This window comes from Typopeltis vanoorti, chromosome 1, assembly GCF_054136105.1.
Source record: "Typopeltis vanoorti isolate ZY-2024b chromosome 1, IOZ_Tvanoo_1.0, whole genome shotgun sequence".
Lineage (NCBI taxonomy): Eukaryota > Metazoa > Arthropoda > Arachnida > Uropygi > Thelyphonidae > Typopeltis > Typopeltis vanoorti.
The window spans coordinates 117,444,895-117,458,013 of NC_143549.1; the positions used below are offsets into that span (position 1 = coordinate 117,444,895).

At 35.5% G+C, this 13,119-nt stretch overlaps 1 protein-coding gene across 1 annotated transcript in view; it reads left to right on the forward strand.

Annotated features, from left to right (window-relative positions):
• Window positions 1–13,119, forward strand: part of sip3 (septin interacting protein 3) — a 306,647-nt gene that overhangs the window by 73,879 nt on the left and 219,649 nt on the right. The window contains exon 5 of the mRNA XM_090399016.1: window positions 10,293–10,396. Within this exon, the coding sequence (XP_090255142.1) occupies window positions 10,293–10,396 (104 nt within the window). The remainder of the gene's footprint in view (window positions 1–10,292; window positions 10,397–13,119) is intronic.

A 13,119-nucleotide genomic window follows, 5' to 3' on the forward strand; every position in this document is an offset into this window, starting at 1 on the left:
ATAACCTGTTAATTTAATTATAAGCAAATCTTGGTTAAAAGCATTTTAAAATTAACAGGGTGTTAATTTTAAAATGTTAATTTTATAAAGAACTCACAATATCTAGTATAATCACAATATCTAGTATATATATAGAACTCCCAATATCTAGTTTAAAAAGTTGCAGTGGGCATTACATGTTTTTTGTATGGAAAATTACATTACTCTTAAGAAAGCAATAAATAGCAAAAATTCTTAAAGACCAAAAGGAAAACCTAGAACAAGATGGATAGACACTATTAGTCAATATAGCATCATGTTACAATGTTCATACTGGAGAAGTGAATTTTTTGGACAGACAGGATTGGAAGCAAAAAATCCAGGAGACCAAGGCTTGATTTGGATTGCAGAGCCAGAAATAGTAATAGTAGTAGTAATATCAGAGTGGGACTTCCTTGATGTTCCTGATGCTATCTGTGCTGAACTCCTTGGTTCTTGAGTTCTTCCTATCCTTAAATATAAGAATTCTTATACTTAAGGATAGGAACCTAGTTCCCAGCATTTAACTTCAAAAAACCTACACCACCAGCATCTGTCAAAGCAGGGTTATTTTAACTGTTTGATAAGGTACATCACAAACCCTTTGTGCTGCTTTAAATGTCATAAATATGGTCACTCTTAAACTGCCTGTCATGGCTTTGCCATTGTGCCGGATTTTGCAGTAAAGATCATGAGAATAGAGACTGTAATAGCTAAACATGGCAATGCTCTGCATACTCCAGAGCATTCCAAAGAAGGAATTACAAAAAAGAGATTCAAAAATTAAAAACAGAGCAATGTATCACAGATCAGGAGGCAAAGAGGCAGTATACAATATCTGCTAAAGCCTCTTATGCTGAGAAGGTAATTGTAAAGAAAGTGTCAGTCGGGACATTGACACTTGTCAATCCTGCTTTCCTGCAGCTATAGCATTGCTTCTGAAGACATGCATAAACTGTTTCACTACATTAAACCCCTCTTATTAAAAAATAATAATGGATTGTGCACTACAGAGGATCAAAGACACTTGTCCAGACCATTCATTAGATGGCTTGTTAACAGATAGTATGCCGTTACTCCTTAAGAATATAAAAAATTTAATATACCGAGTGTCGTAAAGGGAGTGGAATTTTATGTTGCCTTGGATATTTTTCAGAAGAAGAAGAAATGATGGATACTGGTCATCTGCAATTCTCAAAAGAAAAAATCCAAGACTAATGGAAAGAAAACCTCTCAACATACGAAGCCAGATAGTGCCACCAAAAAGAAATGATGAAAACATTCCTATAATGGAATTGTTGTGGATTTCAACAAAACATAGATGACATCAAGGTTCTCTTGCAAAGTATAAACCAATATTATTTTTACGGCTATTTTGCCTGCTTTTGTTTAGGAGTTCTCCTTTTTTAATGTCATTGGCTTTTTACTCAAGAATTCTTAGGGCATTGCAAATGTATTTTAGAGACAAATATATGTAGCATAACAGAAGAAAATTTGCACATACCTTTTCTTGGATGTTGTTGCCTGTCTTCTTTCTGCAGTGTGCATACTTCTGCTGTTATGGTGTTGAAAGGGGGGAGGAGGGGCTTAGGCACTGTGTGAGGAGGGACTTAGGCAATGTGGGAGAATTAATTTGGAAAAACCCCCAGTTTTTTTATATAGTATATATATTATTTTTAAGGGTGGGAAAAAGATGAAAATGGGGGCTGAAAATAAAAACTTTTTTTAGAGGAAGGGGAAGGATTTATGGGAAAAAGGGGGCTGGGAGGGAGGGTTGATGGAGGGTGCGAGCTGTTTCGACCATGTGGGTCATCATCTGAATTCATGGAGGAAGTGGATGCTATGTCGTGTCGACTTTGTGTTTCTGCCTTTGAAGTGTTTGTGTTATCGCCTATTGGTCGGAGTTGTGACCTAATTTTTATGTTGTGGAGCTTCCAAAACTCAGAGATTATGTAGGGGCGGTGGACGTTAAATGAGTTCTCGTCACATTTTATTGCTATCATTTCCAGTATTCTAAGCATTGTTCTGTTGTCTTTCTGTCTATTATGATGGCCTTGTCGATTTGCAGGGTATGTTTCTGTTCAAGGGAAAAAAGAAACTGCTATTTCTTTTTTCCCTGTACTTTGTATTCTATTTTTCTTTTTGATGTTGCGTTTTTTAGTGTTTAAATGTTTTGGAATAGGGATGTTACAGTCACAGAAGTGTTCTTGTAGTCTTGTCCATAAAGACCTGATGGAAGAACTTGTGTACATGATATCACAGTCTTTTTGGCAGGGAAATTTGTAGACTAAGTTGTGGTGTTCTAATATTTCTTTGTGTGTGAGATTTAGGGGGTTTTAGAAGATTTGCCAATTTTTGGTTTGTGGTGAATACCAGTGTGTAGTCAGTATGTTTGAAAATGTATTTTGTAGGCTTTGTATGTGTTCTTCTGGATGTATTGTAGTTTAATAACTTTTTGTGTTGGGAAGTTTGTTTTGGTTGGTGGGTTGTTTTGATGGGTCTTTGCTGTCCTGTTTGCATAATTTATTAGCTGTGTGGAATAATTGCAATTTTTAAAAATCTGTTAGTTTTTTTTTATTTCTGTGTTGTGAGATACTTATGGTTAGTTGAAAACTTGTAAACATTTATGAATTGTGATAGGATGACCAATTTTTTAACAGAATATGGATGGTGTGAGTAGAATTGGAGGTAGTTTCCGATATGCTTGGGTTTGTGGTATATTTTCGTGGCTATTTTGTTGTTTTTTTCTGATTAATGTCAAGTTTAAGAAATTGTTGGAATGTGAAGATCGAAACGTCAAGTGTTTATTTTGGTTTATATTAAACTAAGTTTTACTCTAACATGGTAGTTGTTTCCATAATTTTCATGATGTATTCTGATCACCGTGTAAGCATGAAGGAAATGACTTTGTAGTACTAGGTTAATCATGATTCACATTTTAATTGACTATCCTTGTTTTGTTAATGAGTGCAAATTACTAATTTAGTCATATTTATAATCTCTCTCTCTTACTCCTATATCTTCAAGATTTTATCAGATGTTACGAAATGTTTTCTTGGTTTTTAAATTTTTACAGGAAATAAGTATTTTCCACTGTGTGTGTGTGTGTGTGTGTGTATACATATATATAGATAGCTAGATCATATACGTATTATATTTACCACTTTTATTTAATGAATGATTTCTTTTTGTATATAGACTTTTAATACCTAGTTGTTTTTATGTCTTATACAATTTTTTACACTTGATATATATATAAAAAAAAATTTTTTTTTTTCTCCACTTGCTTTGTATACACCTGTTTATGCTTGTTTTTGTACACCTTTTTAAAGATTTGAAGTCCATAGAAGCAGATTATGTTAGAAGGTGGAGAGTTGTGTGAGAGGTGAAGAATTATAGAGCTCTGCAGTACTACAGAGGAAAGTGGTGATCCAATTGCAAAGGATAGAAGATTGATCATAAAATGGTTAATTTGTTGAGCAGGCCATTGTACCAGACCTGTTTAAGGCAACCACATTAATTTTTCTTAACCTTTCATTATCGTGAAGGCTTAGGTATACAGTGGATTGAGAGTGTGAAAATCCGTTTTACTGTCTCAACTGATTATTTGGTTGGCCTTCAGCAGGTGGTGAGTTGGTTGATTTTTGATGATTGTTCTTCCCATGGTTTTTGTGAGAGTTGCAGTGAGAGGAATTTCACATTAATTGGCTGAATTTTTGACTGGACTGAATGTAGACTTGTTTCCATGCAGTATGAGTTTTTGATTTGAGTGCAGCAAAGTGCTTCATATGTTACTGGGTGGCCAATAATATAGTTCTGTCATAATGAGTGGTACTACATTCGTTCACTTCAGTTCGGTACTCAAATACCTCAAAATGGTGGCTGCTGTGGATGCACTTATCAAACAGAGAGTAGTGACTGAATTCCATATTGAAAATGTAAATGCAATGGCAATTTATTGTTGATGTGATCCCAGACCAATGCTATGCAAGAACCAGTGTATTGCTTGTGGACTTTTTTTGGAGTGTGGCACCATGATCATTTCAGAATAATATATGAGGACAGAGCAATTGAAAAAATGCATCTGTATGAATCTACCCATCAGAAACATGATTGAAATTCTTCCTCATGATGGTGCCTAACCCTGCATACTTTGTAGATACAAGGGATGCAATTGCACATTTCGCTGATCTTCCCATTCCTCTTAGACTTTCTCCATATCTTGTGCTATTTGACCATCTGTTTGATCCTCTGAAAGATGCATACTTGAAGGACGATGAGGAGCTAAATCAAGGTGTTTGTGAAAAACTCTAGCATTAACATTGGAATAAAGATTTATGAGGTTGGCACTAAATGTTGCATACAGCATTGGTGTTCTTCTTCTCTTTTCTACAGAGTATCCAGTTCATCCAAAGTAAGAATAATGACATTCAGAAGCAACTTGGTAGACACCAGGAAGAGCTAGAGGAGACTCAAGCATGTAGAAAGGCTTATGTGTTTGTCATGCATGTTGATTAATTTTGACAGTATATATTAGAACACAGACTGATAAGTAAATAATATATTTATTGACTTATTGTTGATATTTCACTGGTATTCTAACAGGGTGCTTAAGGGTCAAAGCTGTATAACTGAGAGGAGACCTCCACATAGCCTTTAAAGGAATGCGGAGAACCGACCAGGGCTTCTGACCTAATGTCCAATCCTCACCTTCTAATGGTGCACCCTGTTGGGTATCTACTTTGATACTGAACGAACGAGGATGGGCTGGCAATTTGGGATTTAGCCGACCAAATTGTATTCTTATTGGTTAAACCAAAATAGAAAATGATGGTACAACATGACAAAATTTCATGCCGGCTGGGGCATCGCCTGGTTAAACAAGGCCCCTGTTGTTTTCACCAGGGAACCAGGGCAAACAGCGAAAAGTCAGCTACTGGAACAAATCTGAAAACAAACCCCAACTCAACATCACCAGAGTTAAAGATCGGTACTATCAATGTAAGAAGCCTGAATGGCAAAGAAATGAAGCTAGCTGAGGAATTAGATAAGTACCAGATCGACATAATAGGGGTGACTGAAACAAAAAAGACCAAAACTGGTGAGATCTTTCTGAGCAATAAATACAAAATGTTATATTCAGGCAATGACAATCAAGGAAAAGAAGGAGTAGCCATAGTATTCAACACAAAATACGAGGCTAATCTTCTTGAATGGCAGTCAGTCTCAAGTAGAGTAATGTGGGCAAATATGAGAATGGGGAACTGGACAATGAGACTTATTTGTGCCTATGGTCCCACAGAAGGTTCTACTAAGGTAGAAGTGGAGGAGTTTTTTGAGGCTTTAGAAAAAGCAACAGACACAATGAAAAATGAAAAGTTGGTCCTTGTTGGGGATCTAAATAGCAGAGTAGGAAATGATTGTGAGACATACAAAAATATTTTGGGAAAATTTGGAGAAAAGAGCAAAGCTAATAATAATGGCAAATATCTGTTGGATTTCTGCTCAGGACATGGACTTGTTATTACTAACACCATGTTCCAACATAAAAATGTGCACAAATTCACATGGAGAGAAGAGGCTAGGAATAAGAAAAGTCTCACTGACTATGTTATTGTTGATAGTGATGTTTTCTCCCTGGTGCAGGACACCAGAGTGTACAGAGGATTTGAAATTGGAAGTGATCACTATTTAGTCTTGAGCAGGATAAAATTGAATTTCATATTGAAAAGAAAAACATGTAAGAAAGTTTTAAAGCGAATAAAAGTTGAGCAACTCTCAGATGTGAACTGTAGACAAAAATACACAAAGATTATTGAAGAAAAAATGAAAGAGTTTGAGAACAGGAATCAAACCTTGGAGATTCAGTGGCAAACTCTGAAGAAAACATTGATTGATTCTGCCAGAGAGGCATGTGGTGAGGTTGTTTGTAAGGATAAAAAAATCATAACTCCCTGGTGGACACAGGAAGTTAAAGAGGCAGTGAAGGAAAAGAAGAAAGCTTATCAAAAGTTCCTGGCAAATAAGTCAGCTTTTACTCTTACAGAATACAGAGACAAATGTAAGAAAGCTAAACAGTGTGTAAAACTAGCTAAACAAAAGTCATGGGAGGACTTTGGCAAGAATATAGAAAATAAATATCAAGAAGGTGGCAAAATATTCTGGAGGTTGTTGAAGAAGCTTAGGAATGGAGGAAAGAGTGCTGTAAAAGGAATTAGAGATGATAAAGGTGATATGAAAACGGGAGAAAAAGATATCCTTGAAGTATGGAGTAATTACTTTGAAAAACTGCTAAATGAAACAAGCAGTGATGACAGCACAGTGATAAAAAACACTGACCAGGCATGCAGTCAGGAATACATATCCATACTTGAAGTAGAAAAAGCCATCAAAGGCTTGAAATGTGGAAAGGCAGCAGGAGTAGATGATATTCGACCAGAAATGCTGAAGCATGGTGGTATAAGAGTCTTACAGTGGCTGCACTGCATAGTTCAGAAAGCCTGGACAGAGGGACGAATTCCTGATGATTGGAGTAGAGCTCTCATAGTACCCATATATAAAAAGGGAAATAAAACTGAATGTGAGAATTACAGAGGTATTTCCCTACTGAGTGTTCCTGGCAAGATCTATGCAAGTATACTTGAGAAACGGTTGAGAAGAATTGTGGAAGAAAAGCTTGGTGAAGAACAAGCTGGATTCAGGCCAAATAGAGGCTGTCAGGATCAGATCTTCACTTTACGACAACTAGTCGAGAAAGCATGGGAATATAACAAAGATCTGTATTTAAGTTTTGTCGATTTGGAAAAGGCATATGACAAGGTGCCAAGAGAGAAGCTATTCAATACGCTGCAGTTATATGGTGTCAATGGGGCATTATATCAAGCAATACTTAGTCTTTATTTGAGTGGTAAGTCAGCAGTTAGAATTGAAGGAAGTACAGGAAGATGGTTTAATGTTAAATCTGGTGTGAGACAAGGATGTACATTATCCCCTCTGTTAGTCATTATCTATATGGATCACATTATGAAGGAAAGTGGTATTAAACATGATATCAAAATTGGAGATGTTAATGTCAGCTCTTTGCTTTATGCAGATGATGTTATACTTCTAAATAAATCTGCTACAAGTCTGCAAGATTCTCTGACTAAATTGAATAGCTCTTGTAATAGATATGGTATGAAGGTCAGCAATAAAAAGACAAAGACAATGAAAATAGGCAGAATCATTGAAAATGTCAACTGTGTTGTGAATGGAGAACCTGTGGAACAAGTTAAACATTTCAGCTACTTAGGCACGATTTTTACTGAAGATGGTAAATTAAATATAGAAATAGACAACAGAATCAGCAAAGCTGGTATGGTGGGAAGTCAATTGAATAAATTCATATGGAATAAAAAAGAAATTAGTCGGAAAACTAAATTAGCTGTATACAAGATAGTGTTCAAACCAGTTTTAACTTATGGATCTGAGAGCTGTGTCAGAAGTAAAACACTTGACCAAAGACTAGAGACCGCAGATATGAGAGTCCTGAGAAAGATTAGAGGTGTGAACAGATGGCATCAATGGCAATATCATATTAAAAATGAGGATATTAGGAAAGAACTTGACATTGTCAGCATCCAGGAATGTGTTAGCAGAGCTAATCTGAGGTGGTATGGTCACTTAAATAGAATGGGAGAGGAAAGATTAGCAAAACAAGTGTTCTCTGCCAGGTTGGCAGGAAAACGACCCAGAGGAAGACCAAGATATAGGTGGATTGATACGGTACAAAGTGCCTTAGACGATAGAAATATAAGATCTGATAATGTTGGAGTCTTGACAAGTAACAGACTGATTTGGAGGAAAATTGTAGATAGGAAGTAGTAATGATGTAATTTTTTCATGTAGTACTGTCATATCCTGTACACCCCTTGAGGGTACATGGCAGGAATTTGATGATGATGATATTTCACTGGTATTCTAACCAGCATCTCCAGAGCACAAAAAACATAACTGGTAAGTTTACGGAATTAACAATGCATATAAAGTATATTAATTAAAGGTAACTTTAATGAATAACTTCTATATTTTGGCAACGTCACATTGCCATCTTCAGGAACCATATCTTTATGTTCCTGAAGATGGCAATGTGACGTTTCCAAAATATAGAAGTTATTCATTAAAGTTACCTTTAATTAATATACTTTATATGCGTTGTTAATTCCGTAAACTAATTACCAGTTATGTCTGACCAACGTATAAGCCTTGCTACTAGAAGCACAAAAAACAGTTTGTCACACTGTCGAGACAACAATCTGATATAACAATGGGACTAGTTATAGTAATTGTAGCTACAACACAAAGACTACAGTTCTAATTAGGCACCCTCTATGTTAAAAAAAACAAAAAAAAAAAACATGAGCCATAACAGGTATTAGTTATGTCTTATGATGACTGTCTCCCAGAATCTTAGGCAAATTTATACAACCATACTTGTTGAGGTTTGGGGTATGTTTCAAGGCTTCTGTTGATTCTAAGAACAATCTCTCTCTGGCTTGTAAAAGCTTCTGTGCAGTGCTTTAGTTTTCTTCCAGTTGATCCAGTTGTGTGTAGGTTTATCCAAAGCATGGTCTGCTAGACCTGACTTGCCATAGCGATAGTGCCAGATATATTTTCTATGTTCACTGAGGCGGATGCCCACAGTTCTTCCTGTTTGACCGTAGTAAGCTTGATAAGGAAGATAAGGGAGAGATGCTGTCCTTGGGTAAATGGATGAGAGTAGCCAATTTGACATACTGTCTAAATACAGTGCATAGTTGATGTTTATTGAACACTCTTTTCCAATGTGCCTTTAATGTATGGGATGGTGAATGTTTTGTAGTTCTCTGGTGGACAATGGGAGGTATTTCTGGGGAGTATTTAGTAATTTGTCTACACTTTCTTAGACAATGGCTATAATCCCCATAAGATAGAGACAAAATACTAAATGCTCCCCAGAAATACTTTAACATAGAGGCACATAATTAGGACTTTGTCTTTGTGTTGTAGCTACAATTGTTCTAATCTAACATTGTCCCATTGTTACACCACATTGCTGTTGTCTCGTGCACTGTGACACTGTTTTTTTTACTCTGAAGATGCTGGTTAAAATATCAGCGAAATATCAGCAATAAGTCAATAAATAAATTATTTACTTTATCAGTATGTGTTCTAATATATACCATCAAAATTAATCAACAGCTAGAGGAGACTGTTTATCTTTTGAAGATGGAAACCGTACTGATAATTTGTTGATAGGAAACCACTGAATGGTATTTCATAAGAATTCTGGAAATGGGTTCCGAGATGCCAGAAATATATGGGATTTGGAACTCTGCATACTGTTGCCTTATTACTTGAACTAGTATTCTAGGAATTAAAAAGTTGTTGCATTGTCCTTTCTAAGAAGCCATTGAGTTTCATGTCGTTTGATGTTTAAGAGTTCCTGCTGTAATAGTTGAGGCACAGAACAAATAGTATGAGCACTTTGCAATAAAATTTTTATAATTCTAGTCTTCTGTGATTGATGATGAGCTGATTGTTGTTGAGTGTAACATTCAATGAAAGTAGGCTTTCGATAAATGAAAGTAATTAATTTGCCTAATGGTGAGTGGAGGAGTAGAATATCCAAAAAGGAAAATTTATTGTTTTTTTTTCCCCATTTCCATATTAATTTAATTTGTGGATTTATATTGCTTATATTAGCTTAAAAAAAAGGTAGTTTTCATTATGGGGTCAGATAGCAAAAATGTTTAGCTAATGAACTCAGGATGAAGACTGAGTGTGCATGGATGAGATTTATCCACCTGATCTCTTTGCAATAATCAGTAATTTTGTGCCATTCTGTAATTCTCGCAGTATGTATGCCATCTCAGATGATTCATGATTTGATTAAACGAATTATCTTGTTTAGAGTGCTATTAAGGTTCTCATTTTTCAAAAGATGATACTTTAAAAAAAAACTTATGGAGTAGTGAAACTATTGTAGATAGGAAAAGAATTTTGCGTGTAGAGGAGTAGTAAAAAGCAAGTTATGTGTATCACTTCCACGTGAGTTTTTCAGAACCTACTATAGCAAATACCTCTCTACCACTATGTACAGAGTGATAGAGGTACAAATAGAAAAGTTTAATGGAAATATTCTAGTAATCTCCATTTCCAACTGATAAGAAGGAAACATAGCATTCAAGTTTTATTTGTAATCATTAGCATTTAACATGACAAATATTTATTTTATTTTATTATTTTTTTTTCAGCTTTACTTATTCTTCTAGGAACATTGGACTATGTTTTTGTTAGTCATGCATATCATAGCACCTTGATGAAGGGACCATCAGTTCAGCTTGTTTTTGGCTTTGAGGTAATATTTTGGATATAGAATAAATGTGTAATCTAACATTACTGCATATAATGAGAAATCCATTCTTTTTTTTATAAGTGTTTTTTTTTTGTGCGTGTGTGTGTGTGTGTGCACAGTCAATAAATGGTCATCGTATGTTACGCTTTCATGCAAGCCTACACATTTTACCGCGTAAGCTTCCGTAACCAATAATCCCGCGGAATAGGTTGGTTGCTCCTTATTCCCAGTGGTATCCCATGTCTGTCGAAGCATGTTTTCATCGGGTCTGTTTGCCTGCTTTGCGGGAGGAAAAACTTCAGGATAAACTGGGAGGAGAAAACCCTGCTAAAGTCCACACCCAAAACCTGCTAACTTGGCTATGGCTGAGGAAGATCCTTAAGCTCCTCATGTCTCTGACGGGAATCAAACCTAGGACGCTCCTTCCCCAGGCATATGGTTGCGAAGCGCACAGCCACTACTAGGCTAACAGCATGGACACGTGAATATATTTCACGTGCAAAACTTTGTTTTGATTACTTGGGAAAAGGATTAAAGCCAAGTATAAAATTTCTTGGTATCTTTAACGTATAGTACACATAGAAAAAATTTTTCATTATCAGTCATCAAATTCCTGTACCCTTAAGGGTTGTACAGGATATTATGATAGTACTACATGTAAAAATTACATTATTACTAACTTCCTATCAACAATTTTCCTCCAAATCACTCTGTTATCTGTCAAGACTCTAACATTATCAGGCACTTTTTACTGTATCAATCCACGTCTTCCTCTGGGGGTCTTTTTCCTGCCAACCTAGCAGAGAACACTTGTTTTGCTAATCGTTCATCTGCCATTCTGTTTAAGAATGGGAGATGAAACCATACCACCTGAAATTAGCTCGATACCATACCATACCACCTGAAATTAGCACTGCTAACACATTCCTGTATGCTAATAATGTTAAGTTCTTTCCTAATGTCCTCGTTTTTAATATGATATTGTCATTGATGCCGTCTGTTTACACTCCTAATCATTCTCAGGACTTTCGTATCTGTGGTCTCTAGTCTTTGGTCAAGTATTTTATTTTTAACCCAGCTCTCAGGTCCATAAGATAAAATTAGGTTGAACACTGTCTTGTATATAGCAAATTTAGTGTTTTGACTAATTTCTCTCTTATTCCATATAAATTTATTCAGTTGACTTTCTACCATACCTGCTTTGTTGATTCTGTTGTCTCTTTCCATATTTAATTTACCACCTTCACTGAAATTGTGCCTAAATAGCTGAAATGTTTTACTTGTTCATGTAAGTTCTCCATTCATGATATTTTCAATATTTCTGCCTATTTTCATTGTCTTTGTCTTGTAATTGCTTATTATCATACCAAATTTATTACAACGGTTATTGAATTTAGTCATGGAATATTGCAGACTTGTAATAGATTTATTTAAAAATATAACATCTACATAAAGAGCTTGAGATTAACATCTTCAATTTAGATATCATATTTAATACTGCTTTCTTTCATAATGTGTTCCATATAGATAATGAATAACAGAGGGGATAACATACATCTTTGTCTGACACCAGATTTAATATCAGACCATCTTCCTCTACTTCCTTCAATTCTAACTAATTGCTGACTTACAACTCAAATAAAGACCGAGTATTGCTTGATAATAAAGTCCCTCTGACAACATGCAACTGTAGTGTTTTAAATAGCTTTTCTCTTGTACGTCTACAAAACTTAAATACAGATCTTTATGTTCCCATGATTTCTTAACTATTTGTCGTAAAGTGAAAATATGATTTTCACAGCCTCTGTCTGGCCAGAATCCAGCTTGCTTTTCACCAAGCTTCCCTTCTACAATCCTTCTCATTCATTTCTCAAGTATACTTGGATAAATCTTACCAGCAACACTCAGTAGAGAAATACCTCTGTAATTCTCACATTTAGTTTTATTTTCCTTTTTTTATATGGGTATTATGAGAGCTCTACCAGTCATCTGGAATTCATCTCTCTGTCCAGGTCTTCTAAACTATGCCGTTCAGCCACTGTAAGACTTTTATACCTCTATACTTGAGCATTTCTGGTTGAATATCACTACTCCAGCTGCCTTTCCACCAGGCTTTTGATGGCTTTTTCTACTTCAATTATGGATATGTATTCCCAATTGCATGCCTGGTCAGTGTTTTTTTACCACTCTGCTGTCACTGATTGTTTCATTTAGCAATTTTTTGAAGTAATTACTCAATACTTCAAGGATATCTTTTTCTCCAGTTTTCATGTCACCTTATCATCTCTAATTCCTTTTACGGCACTCTTTCCTCCATTTCTGAGCTTTTTCAACAGCCTCCAGAATATTTTGCCACTTTCTTGATATTTGTTTTCTATATTCTTGCCAAATTCTTCCCATGACTTTATTTTAGCTAGTTTTACAGTGTTTAGCTTTCTTACATTTTGTCTCTGTATCGTCTAAGAGCGCAAGCTGACTTATTTGCCAGGATCTTTTGATATGCTTCCTTCTTTTCCTTCACTGCCTCTTTAACTTCCTGTGTCTACCATGGAGTTCTGATTTTTCTATCTTTGCAGACAACCTCACCACATGCCTCTCTGGTATTATGAGTAGTCAACGTACAAGCTTTGCCATCAAATTGGCTGTCCTAAACAATATGCTAATAGGCATGGATTAAAGATTAAATTATTAAATTTAATCTTTAATCCATGATTAAAGATTAAATT